Source organism: Callospermophilus lateralis, chromosome 13 (assembly GCF_048772815.1).
Source record: "Callospermophilus lateralis isolate mCalLat2 chromosome 13, mCalLat2.hap1, whole genome shotgun sequence".
In the NCBI taxonomy this organism is placed as follows: Eukaryota; Metazoa; Chordata; class Mammalia; order Rodentia; family Sciuridae; genus Callospermophilus; species Callospermophilus lateralis.
Genome location: NC_135317.1, coordinates 37,580,599 through 37,607,220, shown reverse-complemented (window position 1 = coordinate 37,607,220; position 26,622 = coordinate 37,580,599). Strand labels below are relative to the sequence as shown.

The following is a 26,622-nucleotide window of genomic DNA, read 5'->3' as shown; positions in this document are numbered from 1 at the left end:
TGGGAGTGATTAGTATTCTTATTATATTGCTGATTTTAAAAGAAAAGCCTACAGTATTTCCTCATTAAATCTAGATATTCTACTGTTATGTAAAACTAATTAGAACAAATTTAAAATGTTTAGAGAACAAATGAGCAAAGTATATTTATAAAGTCTTAAAATTAACTTGCATTCTTATGTTCTAGTACTCTTCATTTTTCCAGTAGACTTGAACAAAATGAAAAATTTAAACAAAAGGTACATTTGGGTCATTTCTTTTAAGCTTAAAGGACTTAATTTTATATTTCTTATAAGGCAGATCTGCTAGCAATGAATTCTCTCATTCATTGTTTACCTGGAATATATTTTTTGAGAGAGAGAGAGAGAGAGAGAGAGAGAGAGAGAGAGAGAGAGAGAATTTTTTTAATACTTATTTTTTAGTGGTCACAACATCTTTATTTTTTATTTTTTTGGTGCTAAGGATAGAACCCAGCGCCCCACGCATGCCAGGCGAGCATGCTACCGCTTGAGCCACATCCCCAGCCCACCTGGAATTTTTTCCCACTTTTATTTCGAAAGTTTATTTTGCTGGCTATATGGTTCTTAAATAACATTTTTTTTCTCTCTCTCTGATTATACCATCCCACTACTTTCAAGTCTCTATTGTTCTGATGGAAAGTCAGTGGTTAACTATAGTGATGCTCCCTTACATGTGATGAGTCCTTTTCACTTTTTGCTTTCAAGAATTTATCTTTGTCTTTGACATTCAACAACTTAATTATAATGCGTTTGGGTGTGGATCTTTTTGTGTTTATCCTCCCTGGTGTTTGATGAGGTTTTTGAGCACAGTAGATCTTTACATCGCTTAGAAAGTTTGGGGGTACTATTTTGTCCAGTAGATTATTTTTCGGATTTTTTTTCTCTTTGTCCTCTCTTTTAGTGACTGCCAATACATAGGTTTGATCTGCTTCTTGTTTCCTAGCTCTCTGAGACTTCTTGTTCTTCCTCTGTTTTTACTTTCTATTCTTCAAAATGGATTGTTTCTGTTAATTTATCTTTTTGTTTAGTGATTCGTAATGGATTTAATTTTTAATTGGTACATTTTAGTTATATGTAAAAGTGGGATTCATTGTGATATATATATACATGTGCATGACATAATTTGGTTAATTTCATTCTGTTGTTCCTCCTTTCTCCATCCTTCTTCCCCCTAATTCCCCTTTCTTTACTCCACTGATTCCCAGTATATTATCATAAGACCCTTCTCCTTTTAAAAAATTCATTATTTCTCTCTGACTTCCACAGGTAAGAGAAAGATTCAACATGATTTTCAGTGTCTAGCTTATTTCACTGTTTGGTGATTTTTACCCCCTCTGCCTTCTCAAATATGTTATCGAGTGCCTTTAGTGAATTTTTTGTTATTATGTCTTCCTTCTCCAGAATTTCTTTTATTTAATTTTTATTTCCCTATTGAAAATTGCAATTAGTTGATTTGTTGTTTCAGTATGTTTTCCTTTAGTTCCTTAAACATGCTTACACTAGCTGCTTTGAAGAATTTGTTAGAACCAACATCTAGGAATACTCAGTGATGTATTTGTTGACTACTCTTTTCCTGAACATGGGTCACATTTTCCCTTTTCTCTGCAAGTCTCATGTTTTTTTTTGTTCAAAACTAATAATTTAAAATAAAATTCTAGTTTGTAGTTTTTCTACCATTGATGATAACATTTAGGAGAATTCCAAAGACATTTTAGTAACAAGTAAAAGGATGGATAAATCCATATGAATTTACAATTACATTTAATTTTTCTCTGTATAAGTATTTTTTGAAGCCTAGAGTAATATTGAGGGAAACAAAATTGCAATCTATAAACTTACATCCATTCCATAATATCATTAGAAAACAAGATCTCGTTTGTCTCAGTAATCTTATCTCCCTTTCATTTATTTTCTCTTTTCTTCATATCCACAGAGGAAGACACTTTGATTGACTTAGCTACATTAAAGTGGTAGTCAATCTACTAAGGATGTGGATTGACTCAAGGAAATACATTTCCTAAAAACTAGGCCAGTATCTTCTTTAATTTATAAATTTGTATTAAAGGAAAATATTTTACTCAATGGAAGACATTTTCATTGGTTGTGTTGCCCATTTATCATCTCTAGTGTATTAAAATGGTGGGAATACCTTTAAAAGATTGGTTCAGCCTTAGGTAGATCCTGAGAGAGAATCCATGTTCATGTGAGGTATAAATGTTATGTCTTTGTTCAGAATGAAATCTTGATTTTTCAATAGAACAAAAATTTATCTTGTAAAATGTCTATGCTGTGGCCATGTGAAATTATAATTATTCTGAACAAGATCTGCCTATTCTGTGTAACACCCAATTTTGTATGAAATTTCTAGAACTAAACCAACTCCTCAATACTCTCTGGACCAAAACCACCTGTATCAAAAAGGATAAAATCCATCAACTTCAAAGGAAACAAAACAATATAACAACCCATAATTGGGGCTACTCTAATCTATCTGTGTCTGTGGACAAAGGTTCAGATGATGGTCCAATTTCCTGGGATCAGGTATTTCCATTATTTCTCTCATATAATCATTTGCTATTGATAAAGAAAGTCAGCAGTGAGAGTTCTATCAGAGTTGTAGAAAATTCAAGAAGAGAATGTATATTTTCTTAAAAGTAAAAATGATCTATTTCTAAAGCATGCTCTTGTTTTTTTTCTATAAGCAGATTCCTGTAGAAATAAAAACAAGACCAGGATATTTAGGAGAATGGAATATATTGCTCTTTTCTTCTTTGGGTCACTATCAAATCCATATAAAATTAATTCAGAAAATATATGGTAAATATTTAGTATGTACCAATCACCATCCTAGGCATGATGAAACCAGTGCTGAACAAATATAAGCACAGCATTTAAGTACAATACAAGGAAGAGGAGGATATATATACACATTGCATAAATAACTACAATAATGCATAAATAAATTTAGCTTAGATTAGGAAGCAATTGTTTTAGGTTGTGAACAGCATGACATTATTTATATAGTAGATGGTACTGAAGATTTTTTTTAAAAGTGATAGGTGAGCCTACAAATATATCTATATCTGTATTTCCTAAAGTTCTGTTTCAGAGAATATTCACTGGTATACCTTAGCTTTTCTTTAGATGCTATGATCAAACAAGTTGGGAAAATATACTGGAAATGCACATTTAACTGTGGCTTGTAAAGGAGTCTGGAGAGGTTCATTTTAGACAAATTAATCTTACTGAACCCAACTTTGATCAGAGAATCTTTCTCTGCCCTATTCATTTAAAATCTTCAGAAATTAGTATTCTGTGATAATAGCTTGCATTTATTAAATACTTATTATGCATCAGACACTGTGTTATTTTGACCTGCATTAGTTCATTAATTACTAGAATAACTATGTGTGTTAGTTTGTATTATTGCATCCTCTAAATGAGCTATGGAGCTAATAAGCAATTGCTTGAGTTTATAGAAACTAAGGATATATATCCTCAGTTTTATATATATACATATATAAATATGTATATATATGTATATATATATGATACATATGATAAATAATATAGGTAATATTCTGTTTTCTTAACAACTATGCTATTATTTGGGAAATGGTCCAGGAAATTGGACCTACTATATTATTAATTGGGAAATTATTTAAATATGTTAAAAATATTTTTATTCTTTATATCTTAAATGATCAATACTCCTATGAAATACAATCAGTATCTTAAAAAGACAAGAATACCTACTTTATATTCCTAATAATTCTGAATGTTGTGTTCACAAGTTGTGAATGCATGATTGGGCAATATCAAATATTTTTGCTACTATGTATTTTAAAAAGTTAATTTCTGTTACCTATGTCATGTATAAAATATATCAATCAGAATTGATTCTTTCAAACTTATGATTATTATATTCAATAGAAGGTGACAAAAATGACCTCAAGATTACTCTTTGTAAAGTATCCTTAAGTGCATCTCCAGGGCCATATTTCAGGAAGGGAATAAATTTGATTTATGGAAACCTCATTTGCATAAGGAACAAAGGTTATTTCTTAAAATTTAGGCTTTCTTATTTAAGGCATGCATTTTTAAAAACAGTAACAATTATTGTTTGTGCTAACTTTGCAAAATAAGTGAAATAATCTTTTCTACAATTATTCTTCTCTGTCCCAATATGTCACTTTTTTGTGACTCTTGATGAGACCCTAACATGGAATACCAGTTCTGAGGACCCTGTTTATATTATTTAGAACAACATTCTCCAAGTCTTGTTCCTGGATCAGAAACATTATTATCACTAAGGAACTTGTGAGAAATGCATATTCTCAGGCCCCCACCCCAGAATTTACTGAGTCAGCAATCCTGAGAGTGGAGCCCAAAACTCTGTCTTATAATAAGCCCTCCAAGTTATTATCAAAAGTGAAAATTAGACACTATTATTTTAGAATACATTTGAAAACTTTCATAGAAACCTGATGACATCAACACAAGAGTCAGCACATATTGAAGTTTTATGCAAAGGAATAAAGGTGTTTTAAAGATTACTGGCCAGATATTCTAAATTTTCATTCTATTCTTCAACATTTTATAGAATGTAATGAGTCACCATTAAAACATTCATATTAGCGATTTCAGAAGAAATTTAAAATAATAATGACTTACAGAGCAACAGCAAGTAAAGATCAAGGGCACAGAACTTATAATAGAATAAAACTGTTCTCTCTCAGAAGGTATTCTAAAACTAGAAACTATTCAATTTCTTGACAATGAACTGGGAAAAAATGCATGATATTCTGTTCCTGTTTACCTCTCTGCTCTTACTTATCAGCCAGACATTTTCCCATAAGATATTTATGATGGATATTTTATCATCAAAAGTGTGTTACTAATTTCCCTTTCTTTTTGGCATTATTTTTAATGATGAGATAATCATATTCCATCTGTAACAAATGGTTCAAAAAAGAGTATTGTCTTTGGTACACATTATCTTATTTAAGGGAGGAATACCACATATTTAACTTTTAGGTGATACTTTTCAGAGTAGGAACCTTTTTGGAATTCTTGCACAATTCCTTTCTAAGAAACACCTTCCTCACTCCTATCACACGGATAGAACTGACCTACCAGACAGTAACTGACCCAAGAGAGCCCCCAGATGACTTTCCTGAACTAATCAATTCTTTCTCAGGTCTTGCAGACTTAGTCCATTCTTGGATTCCTGACTGAATGTCACTTTAGAATGGGAACTTATATAGCCTCATGATTATCAAATGAGAGGACAAAGTGTAGAAGGAAATAGATACCCACAGAAGAAAACAGAAAGGAAAAAATCCTTCGTGTACATGTGTGCACACGCTCACATCTTTGGTTCAGATTTCCAGTTTGGGCTGCAGCTCCTGATGAGGTGTGGCCTTCAGTGCCTGGATTCTCTGAGATCCTTTGTGTCCTTCCACTGTGGTCTCCTCCTGATTTTCTGATTTGTGTGGTTTGTGTTCCATGCAAACAAAAGCTTCCTAATCAAGAAAAATCTTTTTTTTATCTATGGAATCATCACCAGAAGATTTTTTTGGTATCTGTATGGTTGAAAAAGAATGTGTCATTATTTTTTAATTAAAAACTTGTCTTTGTTTAAAATCTTAAAAATTCTACAGCATAGCAAATCGGATTAGCCTCATAAAGCACTGACTTTTCTAAAAACACTTTAGTCATTGAAACTAAAGATCACAAATATATTGCATTCTTTCAATAAAAGTCTTTCATTTGTGCTTATGAAAATATGTGCCATTTTCATTCACATATTAAAACATTTACATTGTAATCTTTGATGTATACAAACATCAGCTTTTATTTTGGAGATGAAACGATGCCTTCTGGCAAATTTTAAGAGACTTGTTGCCTTTGTTGTTTATTTATAAGTTTTACTTAATAAATATGCCTATATAATATGGAAAATTATAAACATCAAGATAAAAAAGTAAGACAATAGAAAACAACAATTCCTACGGTTCTGTGGAACTGTGATGTCAAGTAACACAGGTAGTCATATCATTGAGTGTTTGTGTACCAGCTAGTTGACACAGAATTCACTTTTAAAATTTGTAACCTTACTTTTATCACGTTTGGAAATTCAGGTTGCCAAAACAGGCTTATTAAATCAGGGAGTTATTAAAGATAACGACCTCATTACCACAAAGTTCCTGTTTATCCCGTGAAGTCTTAGCTACGTTGAAAACCAACAAAACACAGGCATCAAGCCTTATTTGGACTGCTGGTTCCACCACCATGAAGCACATTGTAAAAACAATGTGTCTTTTCAGGAAAGAAAAAAGTGTGCAGGAAATATTAAATAAGATTCAGAATGAAAGCAAGGTGCTACAGACTTTGATCTCAGATTTAAAAATAATCGTGGGAGGTTCACAAAAAGTTAATGAACAAAGAGCAGCAGGGAAACGTATAGGAATGGCTTCCTCTGTCCATTGTCGACATTCTGTCTAGTTTGGTTCCTGGAGGATGGCAATCGGTGGCACATTTGGCTCAAAACCGAGGTTAGTAACAGCATGTTTTCCCCATACAGACTTGCTTCTCTGCTCAGCAGCTGGTGGAGATATTTCTACAGAATAGATTTTCGTCCATTTCTAAGGAGGACTTTAAGCAGCTGAGTCCAGGGATCATCCAGCAGCTACTCAGCTGCTCTTGCCACCTGCCCACCGACCAGCCAGCAAAACTTCTACCCACCACGCTGGAGAGTAAGTTCTGGTTCTTCATCAGGAAGCTGATCATCCCAATGTATATAATAATGAGCACAGAGTATTTATGATTTACCAGGTGCTATTCTGAACATCTCATATTTACCAACTCATTTAATCCTCCCAATAATGTGAGGAGATAGGGGCTGTTAGTATACTTATTTTACAAATGAGGAAACTGAGGCACTGAGATGTTCTGTGACATACTCAAGGACACACAGGTGGTAAATGATGAAGTTGGCATTTAAACTTGGGCAAACTGGCCCCAGCGTCCATGTGTATTGTAATACTGCTTTTCAATAAATATTTCATATTCTGTACACAATTTACGTAAACTGATTTTGTCCTCCATATTTGACTCAAGTCATAGATCAACTGAAAAACCCACAGTTACTAAATGACGTGGTCTAAGAGAAAACACATTAGTACTGGAATCTGAAGTGCAGAATTGAGTCATCTCTTTTCATCCCCAGCCACCCCATGGCCTTAAGCATATTTCTCCTTCCACAAAGCTGTCTCTTTTCTGCACAGTGGAAAAGCAGTGAGATCCTAAAGTGGTTCCCAGCCTTTCACACATCACGGAACATGTACAAAATGAAGGCACACGGGGGATAAACCAAAGATGTGCTTGGATGGAGGTGACCAATCCAGTGGGATACCAGCCTCCCAGATATAATTGACAGCCATACGAAGTAAAGGCATAGACACTTACACTCACAGGAAGTGAAGCCATGGACACTTACAGGAAGTGAAAGCACGGATACTTGCACTCACAGGAAATGACAGAATCAACGCTGTACTAGCCTGTGTCCTGTTGAGTCACTATTGTAGGCAAGCTCTCTCACAGACTTCACAGGGTATCCATGAGGTTTCGAGGTGTTCATGAGTACAAAAATGTGTTCAGTGAACCTAAATCACCGTACATGTAAGACCCACCCCCAATGGTGGCTTAAGAATATCCATGACATATAGTGGAGATGTGACAGTTAACACATGCAACTCTAAAGTATTGCCATTCATCTGAGGACCTTATATGTATTTTTTTTTTCAGAACCGCATTCTTTTTCTTTGAGCTAGCCTGCAATGCCCATCATAGCTAAAGTGTTTAGCAACTCACCTCTGAGTCACAGTGCATTTTAAGGCAGCAAGTGGCTCATTTGAAGACTTTATGGGAACAAACGTCTGCCAGGCCTAAAGACCAGAGCCTCCACGTTCACTTGGAGGGGAAAAAAATATGTGTTCTTAAAAGTGAGCAGCTAAATAATTTAGTATCTGGTGGGCAGTGATGGTCACAATGGTTGAGGACAGGACTGTGGCGCCTATGAGCTTCCATGGGCATGTTTATATTCCCACCACTCAGCAGAGTACCTGGTACATTTAAGCTTGGGAAAGGGTTTTCAAACTCAAGATCTACAATGAAAGGTTTATTCCCCTTTCTGACAAACTTCTAAACACTTCTAGGGAATAGTCTTCCTGAGAAAAATCTCCACAAATAACACACACTAAAGAGCCTAGAAAAACATCACTGTCCTCAATTTAAAAATTTGCATTATGTGATTAAAGGAAAAGAGTTGTGTTGGTCTTTGGAAATTATAGAATATAAGATGTTGCATTAAAGACAGAAGGACCCAGGAATACATCATTATTAAGGAAATATTGTTTGCTAGGCTGTAACTAAATCCCTAAGTGCCACCTTTCATTGTTTCTGGGAAAGTAGATTATACCCATGTTTAAATCAAATTACAGACCTAGTTAAAGTAGCTGCTCAGGAATGGCTAAGAATTTAATAGGGAGGTCAAGGTCTATTGTAATGATGGAAAATGCTTACAACATTCTGCAAGTCATCTGACTCCAATCAAGACACCATGGCACCTATATAGAGACCTGGGGTAAATTAGCAGAGTCCTTTGACCGTAAATTCTGAGATTTTTATGGTTTTCAGGTTGCCGTTCCCAAATGAGAGCAGGCAAAATCTGACTCACAGAGGATCTGAAAAGATTTTGTAATGTATGTTATGGGACATTCATTCTCTATCTCATCACAACTACCCACAGGACAAAGAAGAGTAGAACAGGAAAAGAGAGAACTTGAAAGTTTTCCCTTTGCCTGTGAAATGTCATACCCTCACTTGTTCTTGTAAGTTCTTGACATTTTATGATCTTATGTAGCTACTATAAAAATGTGACAGCCTTGAATTTTATTGGAAATTTAGGTACCCAAATTAAAATTCAAATAGTATTATGTAGAGATGGTAACAATGATATTCCCATATAGAATCTATATAGAATCTAACTGGGGAGGAATGAGAGATGAAACTTTGTTGGAAATCTTTAGAGATGTTATAACATAGGTATTCCTACTAAATTAGAATGAAATAAAACCTCTTCATTCCAACCACTTCAATTTTTTAAAGTTTTTTTCTTTTTTTCAGTGCTGGGTATAGAATGTAGGGCCTCACATATGCTAGGTATGTACTTTACCACTAAGCCACATTCCCCAGCCTTTTTTAAATTTAAAAAATTAAATTGTAGTAAAATTTACACAAAATAAAATCTACCATCTCAACCTTTTTTTTTTTTTTTTTTTTTTTTTTGGTGCTTGGGATCAAACCTAAGACCTCATGCATGCTAATTATTTGTTTTACCATTGAGCTACATCCACAACCCCCTTAACCATTTTTCATTGTGCAGTTCAAAAATGTCAAATATATTCACATTCATATGCAACAGCTCTCTAGTACATTTTTCATGTTGCAAAATAGAAACTCTACAACTATTGAAGAGTAAGTTTCCATCTCCCCTAATCATCTTATGAAATGTCCATTATCAATGAAGGCAATGAATGTGGGGGAATCAATGTCTGAAATTTTCATGCTTCATCTGAGTTCTCTATGAATTCCATTTCAATATTAGATCCCTTAACAATTCAGAAGGTAGAATCAACAAAGGTCCTTCTAAAATCCTAAGCCCATTTCCATGTCACCAGTTGTACCATTAATATCATCTAACGTGAAAGGTGAACCTTCCAGAAAAACATATAGTTAAAAAGTACATTTTCTATTATAACAATCTTTTTTGTTGTTCTTTTAAAACTACTTTTTAGTTGTTGATGGATCTTTATTTTATTTATTTGTATGTGGTGCTAAGAATAGAACCCAGTACCTCACACATGCTAGGCAAGTGCTCTTCCACTGAGCTACACTCCAGCCCCTATATTATAACAATTTTTGAAAGTACATTTTCTTTAAAAGTGCATAGCACTTTAAGTATTAGGATAGCTGAATTGTTTGTTTTCAGCCAAATGAAAATGATTCCATGAATAACTCTTTATCTCCAAGTCATTTATTTGTTTCTGAAAGACACTTCTCTCTTAATGTTTGTTCTTCCTTCTTCTCCTCTATTTCTTCACCTTCACATATATTTGTTTTTGTTTGAATAATCTTATAAATTTTACTTTTTTGCTTTTCTGAATACTAAAAAAATATACTTGGAAGCCTGGAGCCATGGTATAAATTTTAAGGGTTATGAAATTATTGCAGTAATAAAAAATGCAGACTGTTCAACTTTATATTATCATCCATTCACATTTTTTTTTTGCTATTTTCACCAACAAATCATTCATTTTATTTATTGAGAATAAGAAGTACTTTCTACATTGCATGTAGTTTTGAGAATTTTTGGGAAGAAGTTTACATACTTATTTTGTACAGAAATGGATCTATCATGGGGCCAAACTATAGGCTCCCCTATAACATCTCTTCCTTGCCTTTTAAAGATTTAAAATCTATTAGATGGAACTCATTGCTAGTGTCTGTCAGTGGATGTTGTAGTTTTAAGAAAGAGACATTAATTTCTTTGTGGTTTGGAAGTAAACTAGGTTTGTGATTGCCTCTTTGATTTTTGTTAAAGAGTAGTCAGAATAACTTCAAAGCAACGGGGTTAAGTGAATGTCTCGTCTTAGTTCTTTCTATGACAATACCATAGAGTGGGGGACTTCTAAATGATAGAATGTAAGATCTGGAGATTCAGAAGTCCAAGATCCAGGTGCTGGTAGAGTGGCCTTTGGTGAGAGGTCCACTTGCTGGTGTCTTCTCACTAAGAAGTGTCTTCTCCAACTGGTGGAAGAAAGTCTGGTCTCTTTAGCGCCTTGTAAGGGCTATAGCCCCATTCTCAGGGCAGAGCCCTCATGACCTAATCCCTCCCCAAAGGCTCCACCCCCTAATATGGTCTCCTTGGGTGTTAGGTTTGGAAGGGAGCAAAGCTTCAGAGTAGTCCATTGTTTTCCATAAGAATTAAAACTTTCCCCATATTTTAGTTAGCTATTTTGCTGCTGTGACTAAAGCATCTGACCAGAATGATTTTAGGGGAGGAAAAGTTGTTTGAGGGTTATGGTTTCAGAGGTATTAGTCCATAGAAGGTCAGCTCCATTCCTTGGGGATCTAAATGATGCTGGCATCATGGCGAGGGTGGTGGAGGGAAGCAGCTCACATCATGGTGATCAGCAAGCAGTTCACCAGATACAAATATATACCCAAAGCCATGCCCTAATTCCCACCTCCTCCATCCACACCCTACCACTTTAGTTACCAATCAGTTAATCCCTATCAGGGGATTAAATCACGGATTGGGTTAAGGCTCTTGTAACCCAAACATTTCTTCTCTGGACCTTCTTGCATTGTCTTGCATGTGAGCTTTTGGGGGACACCTCACATCCAAACCATAACACCCCATATGTAACTTTTATCACAATCCACATCCCTATCCATTGTCATTGTAAGAGATTATTCTGGCACTTTGAGTAGCTGAAACATGACTGAACAACAATGAGTACTGACAGTCTTTGTGATCTCCTTTCACTTAGAATATGGCTACAGCACAGTGGCTGTGACACTTCTCACACTGGGCTCCATGCTTGGGACAGTACTGGTCCTTTTCCACAACTGTGAAGAGAACTACAACCTTATTTTACAGCTGTTTGTGGGTTTGGCTGTTGGGACACTCTCAGGGGATGCCCTGCTCCACCTTATCCCTCAGGTAATCTGTTTCTTTCCATTTCAGATGGAATGTGTTGAATTTCTCTTTAAATTTAACAACCAGAGGCATTTACACAAAATTTTACAGTGACTTCAATGAATAAATACAGTGGCCAGTATTTTCCTTGGAAAGAAATAGTATTTGTCCTAAGCTTCTCAGCACTTTTGGAGGAAAAGAGATGACCAAACATTAAGTTCACCTCATATTATTCTTATTTTTTGAAAGAAAAAAAGAAAAGGTGATCAGATCTAGATTCCTATTAAGAAAGATTCCATAAGGCAATATCCATTGTCTAAAAGTAGAAAAAAATGGACTGTGAAATGTTATGCCGGTTTTTCTCCAGTTGCCTGTGCTCATTCAGATCCATAGCCCATTTTTCTCTCTCTTCTACCCCAAAAGGTTGCATCTCTTCAGCTCTCGTGCAGGCTGGAATTTTGTTTGGGTCAAGCCCATGGGAAGTCCAAGATAGATAGGAGGAGAGAGAGGCAGGTGTGTTTCTTCACAGCTCCCTCCTAGCATGGGCATGTGCTCCAAAAGTAGCAGATGAGCCTTCCTTCTTACCACAAATGGCGGGTCTCCTCCAGGGTTCCACCTCTTGCTGAGTTTCAGTAACAGCACTTCCTCCCTTTGCCCTTTCCACCTGAAGGTGGTATTGAGTTTCTGGGGTTGCTTTTCCCTTGTTTGGTACCTTGGACCCTGCTCACAGCTCAGAGTAGCGACCATTATTAACTTCTCTTTCATGAGGCCCTCAGAATGGATTTCTCATTCTCTCTTGAATAATGGTGTCTGGATTTGTCTTAAGTAAAATGTAAGCACCAAGAAGCTAGCCCTTTGTTGACGTAATCTGAGGGTTTCTATTTATCAGAAATGAAAACTCTTAGACCCAAGCTACTAAAAGAGTGGTGGATGTCTATTCCCTCTGAAATCTCTTCATATGGATGGAGACCATAGACCAATGATCCTGCCCTTTGCAAATCCCAAGATGTTAAAAATTTTCCACAAGCCTTTGGCACTTTTCTACAGGGCCACTCTTGTTGCTTAGAGGCTCAATAATAATGTGATGTTTGGAAAATCGCAAAGTGAGCATTGGAGAAATAAAACAAACTATTATTAGTTTTAATTTCCTCCATAATCTAATTTTCTGGAAATATTTCAGGGCTCGTTATTGGCTTGAGGCGGTGGCCAGGGCCTTTTTCTAGGTCACCACAGTGGTTACAGAGTTGTTTACTGCCTGAGAGCCTGAAAAGCCAAAAAGGATCTGAAGGCTGCCTGGGTCTTTAGAGGGGAGCACACAACTAGCTGCAAGCAGCAGGGGTGGACGTGGGGGTGGACAGGATATGATACAGAGGTGAACTTAAAAGTTACCTCGATTTCCTGAAATTTAGAGGGCAGTTTCTTTGCTTGAAAAAAGAGCTGAGAACAAGAATTATTAGAAAGAAGAGGAAAGACACAGTACAAATGTGGTGGAAAGTTAGAAAAATCAGTGTCCTGAATGTGACCCAGGTTTTCAAAAATCTGTGCAGAGCTGGGTGCAGTGGCACATGCCTGTAAATCCCAGTGGCTTGGGAGGCTGAGAAAGGAGGATCGCAAGTTCAAAGCCAGCCTCAGCAATAGCGAGGTGCTGAGCAATTCTGTGAGACCCTGTCTCTAAATAAAACATAAAATAGAGCTGGGGATGTGGCTCAGTGGTTGAGTGCCCCTGAGTTCGATCCTTGGTAAACTGTGTGGAAATGAGACAAATGTCATTGTTGTAATTTTCCTTTTTATTGGCTAAATTTATTCAACTCAAAGATCTACGTTCTATCCTGAAATTAAGTTGTTTTCTTCTGCTTTATTTTGTGATACTGCAATACTCACTAGCAAGTGAAATAATGGTAATTACAAGTATTAGGTTGATATAGTTAACATTCTTACCAAAATAAAAACAGAATAACATATTTGGTTTTTTAGTCATATCTATATACTCAAAGTATGCATATAGGTACACGATCATACTCACACATATACATACATGCATCCCATGGGCATTGATATCCACAGGATAAGTTCCAGGATTCCAAAGGGTGTCACAATCCAAGAAAGCAAGGGTGTAGTATGTGCATATATCCTATACATTCAAGGGTGTTGTATGTGCATATATGCTATGCATATCCTCCCTAAACTTGAAGTAATCTCTGGACTATTTACGATATCTAACACAATGTAAATGCAAAGCAAACAATTATTACACTATGTTATTAAAAGGATAATGAAAAGAATAAAAGTCTGTACTTGTTCAATAAAAATGCAGGATTTTTTTCCCTGAATATTTTCAATATGCATAGGATGCAGATGTAGATCATGGATATGGAGGGCCATCTGTACATGTGTACATGCACAAATACCGACATTCACAAATACCGACATTTCTGAACATACAGAAATCTATACATAATTTATTTTTTCTTTCTTTAATTTAGTGGTCAGGAACATTCTAAATTTGGAAACCACTAAGCTATTTACAAATTTTATACTCTTGGAAAAGAAATATGATATGTAAGGACTTATAACAAGAAATTCTGGGGGCTGTGGCTGTGGCTCAGTGGTAGAGCACTTGCCTAGCAGGTGTGAGGAACTGGGTTTGATCCTCAGCACCACATAAAAATAAATAAGTAAAATGAAAGTATTGTGCCCATCTGCAACTAAAACAATTTTAAAAAAAGAAATTATGAAGTCAATCAATGGATTGAAAGAACTGATAGAAAAAGTCAACCAGAGCAAAGTTCTTATTCTCAATTCATTTCATGGTTTTTGTTTGTTTTGTTTGTCCCAGAGGGCTGACAGTATTGCTGATCATATAGCATACAAGTAGAGGAATGTCTTCCAGATGGATTTCTTACGTATCTGAGTATTTATTAAAACTTTACTTTAGTTGCATTGGGTTAGGGGGGAATAAAACTCCAGTGAAATATATTCTTCTGTGTTCTGGGTATAAATCATATTGATATGGAATATTGATGTACCAACAGATAGAACTCCTGAAGGGAAAAAAGCAGCCACAAGACAGAGAATGTATAAAAATCTAGGCCACTTGCCAAAATAAAACTGAGGTGCTGTTTTTATTCATCAGGATAAGCTATTTAAAGATCTCCTTTATTTTCTGCTGTATACATTTTATTTGACCCTGTTTAAATCATGTAGTGGAAATAGTCACATATCTAAAACAAATAGCAAACTGAGTTTTGAATATTTCAGTCATCATGGGATCCCTAGACTGAAAGCTGAATATATTAAACCACTGTCGTTCTTTTCTTTCCCCCCCACTTTTTTTTATTTTAGGTTCTTGGTTTAGATAGACAGGAAGACACTGAGTATGGACATTATTTCCATGAAAGCAAAGGTCATATTTGGAAACTGTTGGGTCTAATTGGAGGCATCCATGGATTTTTCTTGATAGAAAAATGTTTTATTCTTCTTGTGTCACCAAATGTCAAGGTAAATTTTAAGTTTTATTTATCCCTTTTTCCAAGATTTTATATCTTTTGTTTGAAAGGTCCTTATTCAGAAGTATTGGTATCTTCATGAAGTTGTCTATGCAAGGGATTCTTCAAAGAATCATTCTAACAAGTTTCTCCTAATTTTTTTTAAACATCTATTGCTGGTCAGTTAATATACTTGCTACAACCTTCTACGTAATCTTATGTTTGGTACAAAACAGGACACTATTTCATGTCTGGGGAAATTGGTTCAGGACTGGAGTTGTGGCTCAGTGGTGGAGCGCTTGCCTGGCATGCATGAGGCCTTGGGTTTGATACTCAGCACTGCTTATTAAAAAATAAAATAAAAGATCCATTAACAGCTAAAAATATTTTCTAAAAATAAAACAACAACAACAAAAAAAGAATTGGCTCAAAGTTTTAGCTACCAATCAGTATTTAGGATGTCTTTCTTATCCATAAACAGATAACAAACAAATGAAACTTTCAAAGTTCACAAAATCACCAGCCATCATCTATTTTAAGGGCTTTTAAAATGATATAAAACCAGAAGCTCAGGAATGTGATTTGTAGCAAATATTTTTCCAGCTTGAGTAATTTCTTTCATTGTGCTTTGATAATCATCTTCATTTTTAATGAAATAAAAGCAATGTGGCTTATTTGTGAATTATTTTTCTTTTGCTCTTACACAATGTTGTATAAGAAAAATAAGTTACCTGTTTGGTGGGATGGTTAAAAAGGGTCAATTTTTATGAAGGACTCTAAAAAATTGAAGCCAGTTTTCATGATAAAGTCCTCAGGTTCTTCAGTCCTGTGGTTTTTCCACTTATTCCCTGAACTTTACCTCTCCACATAACAAGTAGCAACTTAGATTTAATTCCCAGGGCAAACATGACTACCTTTTAAATATCAGCACTGGTTTATTACCATTCCTAAGTTTGTACAAAGTTATTTTTTATGCATCAAAATATAAAATGGCTTTATGGATGAATGGAGGGATAGGTGAGCAGATCTGTGATAAAATACATTATAGGAAGATGTTAATGGTAGGATCCAAGAAGTGTTTTATCAGTATGTGCCCACAGAGCTTTTCTGTATGTTTGAAACTTTTCATTAATAAATGGATGTCAAGGATTCAAATAGATTTCAAATCAAATCTTATAAACATTTTATTTCAATGAGGCAGGATTTTCTTTGGCCTGGGGCACAAGCTAGGACACTACATTAATTATAAAATTATGAATTACAGCTGCAATCATAGCAATTACCCAAAACATTTAGGAAATTAGCCTCCACAAATGAAGTTCTAATCTTAAAAAGTACAAATAGCAGCTACAGATCTCCATTTACCTACAGTAGATTAGCATTCATGGACTGGGAAAGCTAAACCAAAATATCAGTCTATCTCTACTGAATGATTAGATGTTTAACCAATTTGGAAATTAGTAAAAGAAATTCTGAACAGCTAATCTGTAGTTCATTTAGATTGTCCTTAAACTCGTCAGGAAACTTAAAATGAGTTTCAACAATATAATTTCAAAAAACTTTTTATTGCTGGGCGCAGTGGCATACGCCTGTAATCCCAGCAGCTTGGGAGGCTGAGACAGGAGGATCGAAAGTTCAAAGCCAGCCTCAGCAACAGCGTGCTAAGCAACTCAGTGAGACCCTTTCTCTAAATAAAATACAAAATGGGGCTGGGGATATGGCTGATTGGTTCAGTATCCCTGAGTTCATTCCCCATTACCAAAAAAGAAAAAAAGAAAAAGAAAAAGAAACAGAAATATTTATAATGCTCTAATTGAAGAATGCCTTACTGGAGTTATTATTTTGTAATTATGGGGTACAATACAGTGGATGATTATCATTTTGCTATCTCTATCAGAAAGCGCTAAAATTAAATTTTGTTTAAATATAATTTTAGTGACAATATAAAAACTACCACCATTCAAACCTCTGTTACTCTCAACTAGACATTTTTAAAATTGTATTCTTAAAGCATTCTGAGCATGCATGATTGTTGCAGAGAACTGTGCTTCTCTAATATGAGACATTTTAGCAAATATCCATCATGAGGACATATTCCTGGTGTTCTATTTATGATACCCAACACTCTTGAGCAATAAACAAAATGTTCAATGGAACCCTGGAATTGACAAGGTTGCCCCTGTGTTCCTCTATCTTCCACACTAATTTTAAACCATCCTTATCCAGCAGGGCCTGTCATTGGCTAATGGGCATGTGGGACATTCCCACCACCTTGCACTGAACCCTGAATTAAGTGACCAATCAGGAAGAGGCAAATCTCCTTCAACTATCCAGTTGGTAGGTTACTGATCTAAATGAAACATTCTAATGTGATTGCCTTCTTTCCTTTATTCCTCATTGAACAGATGAAAATCAGTAGGGTAGACAGAACAGAATCCACTTCTGATTTGCCTATTCTTCATCATGATGGATACATAAAAATCTGCCAAGCACTTGAAGCTCTTTTAAAGATCAAAAAGCCCTGTCTGCAGACTTAAGTGATTGCTATCTTTACCACTTTGCATCACTTACTTATGGATCAGATGAATACAACAATCAACTTTTAAATTTTGTTTACAAGTTTTCATGAACCAGTTGAGCTTTAGATTTTCCATTTTGTATGCTCCTAGCTACTTCTAGGAGGATGCATACAAATGTTGAACAAAGGATAAGTATATCTAGGGCTAGGGCATTTATTTTATCATGCAGAAGAGAATTGATTATGTCCAATGAGATGTTCCATAGTGGGGGCCTTTGATTCCACTGAATTCTCAACAACAAAATCTTCCATGTTCATTTTTAAAATGCAATTCCACTGAGGTTCAAAACAATATTCTCCTTCCACTTAAAGAAACAAGTATAGGGACAGGAGAAATATGAAAGTGTAACACTTAACCCGTCTCTTATAACCCTAGCTTTGATATAGGGGTTTATAGTTCAAGGATACCTGAGTAGAGATAAGTTAGCTATTCACGAGAGATTAATATAGCAAAATAGAAATCTGATAATAGATTGCAGGTCTAATGCCAACTTAGAGACACTGACATAAAAATGTTCCTTTAGATGATTTTGAAAATTGTATTCTATTTATTGCTTAGGTATTTTAAATGTGTTTTGAAAAACAATAGTTTCAGGCTGCAATTAGTTTTGAAATTACTTAACTGCAGGTTTTATTTATTTTATTTTCTTCTGTTTCACTGAAGAGCCCACAACCTCAAGACACGTTTAAGCAAACCTCTGAAGCTAACTTTGTTTTCAACTCTTTGAACACTTGGGTCACTAACATATTCACTGTTATTTAAGCTGCAAGATCAATCTTCTATTGCAAAATAGAAATCATGTGAACTTTTAAAACTGTTTCATGGGTTCCATTTCCCATTTTTTCAGGAAAGTATAGCTTGAAGGAGGAAAACCCTCAATTTTTTCCCAACCAACGAGGAACCTTGAACATTTGCCCCTGATTTCCCTTGCATAGTATGATGATATATACCTTTTTTTTGGGGGGGGGGTCAGGGAGAGTATTGTGGGATTAATATTTGGACCCCTTTCTTTTAGTAGAACTATATAACATTTTTCTTCTGGACAGGCTTTGATATAAAACATTCATGTTTTTTATGTTTCTAGATCTGCCCAATTTCAGGCAAGAGACCTGAAACTCTAAATTGTTATCTTTCAGGTCCTACTCACTTCTAAACCTTCCTTCTCCAAAAAAATAGCCTATCTATACACACCTGGTGTTACTGTGCCACCTGAACTTTATTTACTTTCCCTTTCACATGACAAAAGACATTTATTTCTTACATTAAAATTGGTATCAAAATGTTCCTAATTGGGGGGTGACAGAGTTATGTGAATATACTTCTTAAAGGACACTCTTTCTCGTTGGAGGAAAGCATTCTTTTCACAAAATAGATGAAGAATCTGAGACCCAGAAAGGGTATCCTACAAAAATCAAACTGACTCAGTCTCTGAAATTAAATCAGGTAATTATAACATACACCCTAGAAAGTAATTTCAATATCTTCTCTGTCATGTATGAAAGGATGAAAAATTTTAATAATCTATTTGTTTATGTAAGACTGCAGATCTATTTTCCAAATTGACAAGACTCTTTGACTAGAAAAACAATAATAATTTTAAAAAAGAACATTATACTGCAGTGGATGAAATAAAGTGTTAGGTTTGCAGGCCTTTCTTTTTCCTCCATAAGATGCCATCTGCTTACAGAGCAGAAGAGGAATCCTAGATCGACTATCCACTCTCACAGGAGATGTGACAAATGAGGGAAAGGATCATTTTTTTTCCCTACCACTTTTGGGTTTCATAAAAGCTTGCATAATTTAAAAGTCTGAATTACAGACTGTCTCTTGGTACCCTACCGCCATCCGTGGAAGGTACCGATCTGTGTAAGAGAGCTATTTTTCTCAAAATGTAGGCAGTGCAAAAAGTATGCCTTATTCACATTGTTCAATTTTAGATTACATATTGTCTATGAAACCGAGTAGTTTTAACATCTACCTAGAGTATCAAAATATCTTTTAAAACTTAATATAACTCTTCAGATGTTTATGTTTCAGCCAAATGTGACTGTTACCCGGTTTTCACCAGTTATTTTTAAATTTTCAATAGAAAGGTCCAGAAGATTTACACTCTGCTGAGAGTCCCATAGACAGTATGACAGCCTCCCACAGAAAATGTGAGTACCAATTCAAAACAAACAAAAAAACAGGTCTGGGGTTGTGGCTCAGTGGCAGAGCGCTGGCTTAGCACATGCGAGGCACTGGATTCGAGTCTCAGCACCACATAAAAAACAAATAAAATATTGTGTCTATCTACAACTAAAAAAATAAATTAAAAAACCCTAACAACTCATCTTTAAATGTAGTAAGTGCCATAGAAAAAGACTGTATCTGTTTAAAAATAAAATGGCAAAAGCATATAATTTCATATTGGATATCTAGTTCATTATTAAAAACTTAGCAATAAGATCTTCAATAAAAACCCATTCTCATCTGTCTCCAAAACATACTACACATTCATAACAACTTGACTCCATTATTTTAAATGACATTTTCCCCCTTTGCCTAGATTGAGAGGTCCTAAAATCTTCAGTGTATACACATGCATGGTTATCAGGACTCCTTTTAAATTATGCCTCTATGATGTTTGAGACTTTTAATTTACTCTGAAATGTGGAGATTTCCTTGATTTTTTTATCTTCTTTCAGAGTCAAATAAAAGTTCAACACAAATGTCTGTCTTGTCATACTGCCATTAGAACAGCAGAGTTCAAATCTGGTGATGTTTCATTATTCACAACTTTTTCTGTAACTCATTTGTTTCATCAAGCTTTCAATCGACCTTTTTTCTTTCCATTTCACCATTTCTCTATTTAATTTCCCAATTGTAGATAGAACTTTATGCCTCTTTGCTATGTTTTTGAATACGTCTTTGAACTTCATTGTTTTTGGTTTTGGTTTTCATTAGTTGCTTTTGAATCTTGGCCCATTTTTTTCCCATTTATGTTACTGTTTTGTGACACAAACTTCCTAATGTTTTAATGTTAACCGGTTATGATTAGTTATTCCCATTGTACCACAATAAGTTAGTCAATCAGTGACAAAAAACAGCTAGGAAGAACTGAACTCTATAAGAATTATAGGCTAAGCACAATGTTAAACACTTGATGCAGACTATCTTGTTCAATTCTCCCACAATTTAGATACAAATAAATATTATCTAAATTATACAAACGAAGAAAACAATTGTTAGAGAGGTTAACTGATTGCCCAGAATAGCTAGTCAACTCTAGCACTGGGGAACTAAAAAAAAAATGCTAACATACCAACAATTTCTTTGTGATTATTTATTCATGCATGCAGCCACGAATCCTCTCAAATTCTTTTATTCATTCAAGAAGTGTTTGAAGATATGTGGTGCTATAGGCACTGTGTGTGCAGTGGAGAACAAAATAAGAAGGTTCCTTATCCACGGTCTGATACATAGGTTGGGACAGAAATACTAATAAGAGCAAATATTTATTAGCATTATAACCATGATTGTTGTAGCAATGGCTATTCAAAGTGCTTTATATATATTAACTCATATAATTGATGTGTTTCTTTTATTCAAAATATGTAATTACATGTGCTGTCAAGTTCTACTTCTAAGATACTGTTAATAATTTTTTCCTTACTGAATTTTTAGTTCCAGGATTAATTTAGAATATGTGGCACTTAGTATGTCCATGGTCAGCATTTTTTTTGTTGTTGTTTTCTTTTTTGAAAGAAAGGAAGAGGAAAGTAGCTGTGTCAAGCCAAAATTAGGACCAGGGAATGGAAACTAGATTGGGGACATTGATGTTCTTAATCAAATATTTTGTAGTTTGCATATCTTCCCATTTCAGATATCAAGCTTGGCCTTCAGAATGAATAGTGAACAAATCCAAATTAGAATATGCCACTGCCCGTCTGCCAGGAAAACACTGAATTAGCTTCAAACATTTGATTACTTGTTTCATATTACCTCATTGGTAGAACTCAGCTTGTGTTTCAAAAGACAGGATGTGAAAATCCTATCCACAGTCTGATTTAAATAAACAACAAAAAAATCATATTAGTTCCAGCTCATGTTTCACCATGGAAAACCTCAAATATATAGAAAATGTTAACACAATATGACTGCCAGGTACATGAGCAAAGGTAAAATATTATAGATTTTTCTCTAATGAGTATATTAAATTACCACCGGATGCTTATCTTCCTCTAAATGTTGTTTAAATTATCTTAAAGAATAGTCTTCTTTGTGGCTTACATGCAAATGTGCATATTTGCCTTGTGGCTGGTTACATATCCATATTCTGACATTTAGGAACCCATAATCAGAGATAATAAAATAACAGACAACAGAAATAGGCCATACTGTTTCCTAGCAGAGTGTATATTGGCTGAAAAAAATCTTTCATTTGAATATATTCTATTAATATCAAAACTACATGTAGGCACAGGGAAATCACAATTTTATTTGCCTGATGCAATGTGGTCAGATATATCACTTTAAATTTTGGAACATTATTTATCTCAAAGAAGAGCATTATCTCTGAAAATTGGCAGGAACCGCTAAGTGACTAGTACCATTATTGAACTCTGAGAGCTTCTGGAGAATGCTTGTAAGAGCTGGCTGAATTTATTAATGCAATATTTTCTTGTGCATTTATGACTACTGCCTGAAATTTGCCCACTTGTCATAAAGAATAAAATGAGTTAATAAACCACAAGGAGTATGGAAGTGATATTTGTAAATAAGTATAATATTTAGAAGTGAGATGATGGGACACTTTGCATCACAGGCAATACAATCTCCTGGCTAAAAATCTGGCCTATGATTGCTGTTTATTGAAGCCACTTATTTTATGGTGTGAGCTATACAATATGTCAAATAACATTCCCTAAATAAAATAACAAACCATATTATAATAGTCCCTCTAGATCTCAGACCATGTATGGGCTGAAACCACAAGATAACTTCTTTTTGTGTGAGCAATGTTCAATTATTCAAATGATGTTTTCAGTTCTAACAGTAATGACAGTTCCTGCTTACACCTGTTGCACACTATATGTTCAGCTGAATAATTACTAAAAATTTAGACTATGATAGTTGGTGAATGCATGTTCCCATCAAGTGTTATGCCTGGACATTTTAACTATCAGAGAAAGTGTTACCCTCAAAATACTTTTTGTGTTTGTTAGTAATTCAATTCTTGTAACTGGGTTATAACCTAAAATGTAGGATTTTCAAAGCAGAAATCTGTGTATTAAAAATTTGAACCCAATTTTGGTCTAAATCGTTTTTATCTACTTTCTCTTAATCTCTCATAGAATCCCATGAAAACTAAAACTTCTCTTTATTTTGTTCAACATCCAAATAGAGGTATTGAAAGTTATTTTGTAGAAAGACAAATATATCGAATCATTGTTTCAAAGATAATTGACAGCCAGAAGAGTTGGTTGTGGTTCTGTTGCAGTCACAGTTGGGGAGTGGATGAAGTACTTTAGGATGGTCATTAGCACCAATCAGAAAAGATAACAGATGATCACAGGATGGCAGAACATATACTGCAGCAGATTATCACAAGGACCATCAGATTCAGAGGAACTGTTTTGGAGAAATGAGTCCCTTTTAATAACATTCTGCAGGGAAGTTTGTCATGGTTCATTTGAGTTGCTATAACAAGCTACTATAGACAAGATGGTTTATAAACAACAGAAGTTTCTATCTCACCATTCTGGAACCCAAATGATCAAGATCAAGATGTCACAAAGGCAAAGACCTCCTTTTTGGTTCCCAGATGGTACCTTCACAGTAATTATTCATGTGGCAGAAAGACCAAGGGAGCTATCTGCCATCGCTTTTATAAGGACACTAATCCCATATTTGGAAACTCTGTGCTCATCACCTAATCACCTCTCAAAGGCTCCATCTCCTAATACCATCACATTAGGAGAATAGTTTTCAATATATGAATTTTGTGGGGGTGGGGGTGGGGACACAAGCATTCTGAAAATAGCAAAGTTCTCAAGTTATTTTAAAATACAAAAGACAAATAGGAAGGTCATCAATAGTATTGCGGGAGGTTACAACATGGTTTTTGTTTCTTTTGGCATAGCTGGACAAGTGATAAAATAATTATTACCAGCATAGAGTTTATCTCATTATTTATCAGACCAGCAGGGAAAACAGTGACCGCTTTAAGTGTATTGGCTACCATGTTTGCATCACTAGTCCTGATTTATTTTGAAAAGCTGAGACGGAGTAGGGTTATTTAATTAGATGCAGTGTAAAAATGTCAAGGGCAGATGGGAAAACTGGTCAGATTTGAAGGATGTCATGAAATATGTAGTACTCTGCTAATGCTTCTCATGCCTTTATTTGGTTCCATAGGCAAAACCATTAGCTTATTAGCCATAATGATTCTGGTTGGGGACAGCCTGCATAATTTTGCAGATGGCTTAGTGCTAGGAGCAGCTTTCTCCTCTTCATCTGAGTCGGGAGTGACCACAACAATTGCTATCTTGTGCCACGAAATTCCACACGAGATGGGTAAGTCTTACAATAGAATCACTCTTTTACTAATTGTTGAGAAAGGCCCTAATATATTTCTAGCCAGGGTTTACTTAGATTCTTTTTCCAATATATAATTGAAAGAGGAATACTTTATGTTTATGATTTATTTAAACCATAAAAGAAGGAAGGCACAAAAAAAATTCCTATACCTTGAGATAAAACTCAAGTCGATTCCTTTCTGATCTTTCCCAAGTCCAGAAATGACTATGGATTCCAGAGAATTCTGTATGAGAGAGTCATTCAGAGAACTCTCATTTTATAGAACTTTGGCAAGGATTTTAAATTCTGCATGCTAAATGTGGGAAAATATTAAGAGGGTGAACTTTACCCATTATGTTAGAAAACAGGCCAATGATATATAAAATAACATTTAAATTGAAACCAACCCATGGTTTTACCAACTTGATTTAAACAAAATGTTTAAACCCAAGCATAAAATTGAAATGACAGGCATATGGTAGCAGATACATATAAGACTTTTTTTCTGGATAATCTTAATAGCCCTGTAATTCAAGTCCGGCCTCCCAGGAACCAAGATGGGATAGAATAAAGATTTCTGAAGCAGACCCAGAAATAGTAGAGATGGATCTGTGTCTGTGAATGCACACACACAATGTGCCTCAGGGACATGACTCTTCACAGTCATTTTTTCTGCTTCTACTTCAGCCCCTTGGACCACCCCTTGCTCAAGCGTATTCATTGATCAAAGTCCTGTCACTGACTGGTTGTTAACTCATCTTTCTCTAGGAGTAGTTTATCCTGAGCTTATTTATGTATATCTGATCTAGAAGCTGTACCCTACAGCCCTATGTGTAGCTACTGTGTTAGTGGCTGATCCTTGATCCAAAATCACAGGGCAGTGGGACAGTCTGCAGCAGACCCACAAAATTACTTCAAGACGTGTTCATGGGACCCATTATGTAATGGAACTAGGAAGTAGAGTCCCAGGCTGTCTCTTTTTTTGATGTTCATCTCTTCTAATCCCTGAGATTAAGAAATAGATACTCTGAAATTTATTAAAAGATCATTCTTTATTTAGAGGACATGGATGTATGGAAGAAGGTTGCTCTTCTGTACTTATTAAGGCAGCAAAATGATTTTCTAAAGGAAAAATTTGTTCTCTTGACTTGTAATGAATTTTTTAAAAATCTCTTAACTGGTTTTATCTTTCCCAACAGCAGTTTCTGCATCAGTAAGTCATTGAAGCCCACATAATGTCATGATTTCCCCTAGCAAATTGCCAGGCAAAAATATTTAGAAACCCTGGGATAGAGAGTGACTCTATTTTGCATTATCTAAGTTGAAAATGCATGGGATATCAGGAACTGAAGAATATATCATAGACCTCTCTGTATAGGCTCTATTTAGGAGAAGCAAAAGGAATAGACTTTCACACTGCAGCTCTCTATCAGCAGAATGAACTTGCTGAAAATCCTATAGAAATACAGGACAACGCTTTTACTAACTTATCAGTCAACTTTACAAACGAAATTGGTTCCAGCTTCTGAGATTAGAAACAACCGAATAGCACATTGCTTTTCAGGCATCACTAGTTAAATGATAATTATACTCTTTTTTCCCCTTAAACTTCAGGAGACTTTGCTGTGCTTTTAAGCTCTGGACTCTCTATTAAGACTGCCATTCTGATGAATTTTATAAGTGCTCTAACTGCCTTCGTAGGACTATACATTGGCCTCTCAGTGTCCACTGATCCATGTGTCCAAGACTGGATCTTAACAGTCACTGCTGGAATGTTCTTGTATTTATCTCTGGTGGAAATGGTAAGCTTTTTTGGCTTTTCTGTTTTGTTTTGTAAACACTGAAAATGTAAAAGCATTTAAAAAAAAGTGCATGCCTGTAATCCCAGCAACTCAGAAGGCTGAGGTAGGAGGATTGCAAGTTTGAGGCCAGCCTCTGGTAACTTAGTGAGACCCTGTCTCAAAATTTAAAAAAGATTTTAAAAGTCTGGGGATATAGTTCAGTGATGGAGTGCCCCTGGATTCAATCCCCAGTATGAGAGAGAGAGCGGGGGAAGCAATAAGCAGTTAAGATGAAAGGTTAAATAGGTACAAGATAAGAAGAATATAGATAATAATATATGTAAATGACTAAGTAAATATTCTGTGCAATCCAATAAGGTAAATTGTAGTCGAAAATAACATAATTTCAGGTACAGAAAATATTGACATTC

General features: G+C 35.2%; 1 protein-coding gene across 2 annotated transcripts in view; it reads left to right on the top strand.

Annotated features, from left to right (window-relative positions):
• The window catches only part of Slc39a12 (solute carrier family 39 member 12), a 58,553-nt gene that overhangs the window by 13,795 nt on the left and 18,136 nt on the right, over positions 1-26,622 (top strand). Inside the window, exons 4-11 of one of the 2 annotated variants that reach the window (XM_076831815.1) lie at positions 2,387-2,559; positions 6,605-6,776; positions 11,637-11,809; positions 15,128-15,283; positions 17,500-17,607; positions 19,939-20,005; positions 24,249-24,407; positions 26,025-26,212. In XM_076831815.1, coding sequence (XP_076687930.1) covers positions 2,387-2,559; positions 6,605-6,776; positions 11,637-11,809; positions 15,128-15,283; positions 17,500-17,607; positions 19,939-20,005; positions 24,249-24,407; positions 26,025-26,212 — 1,196 coding nt within the window. Of the gene's footprint in view, positions 1-2,386; positions 2,560-6,604; positions 6,777-11,636; positions 11,810-15,127; positions 15,284-17,496; positions 17,608-19,938; positions 20,006-24,248; positions 24,408-26,024; positions 26,213-26,622 lie in introns of both variants that reach the window. The other variant, XM_076831814.1, reaches the window with a different exon arrangement.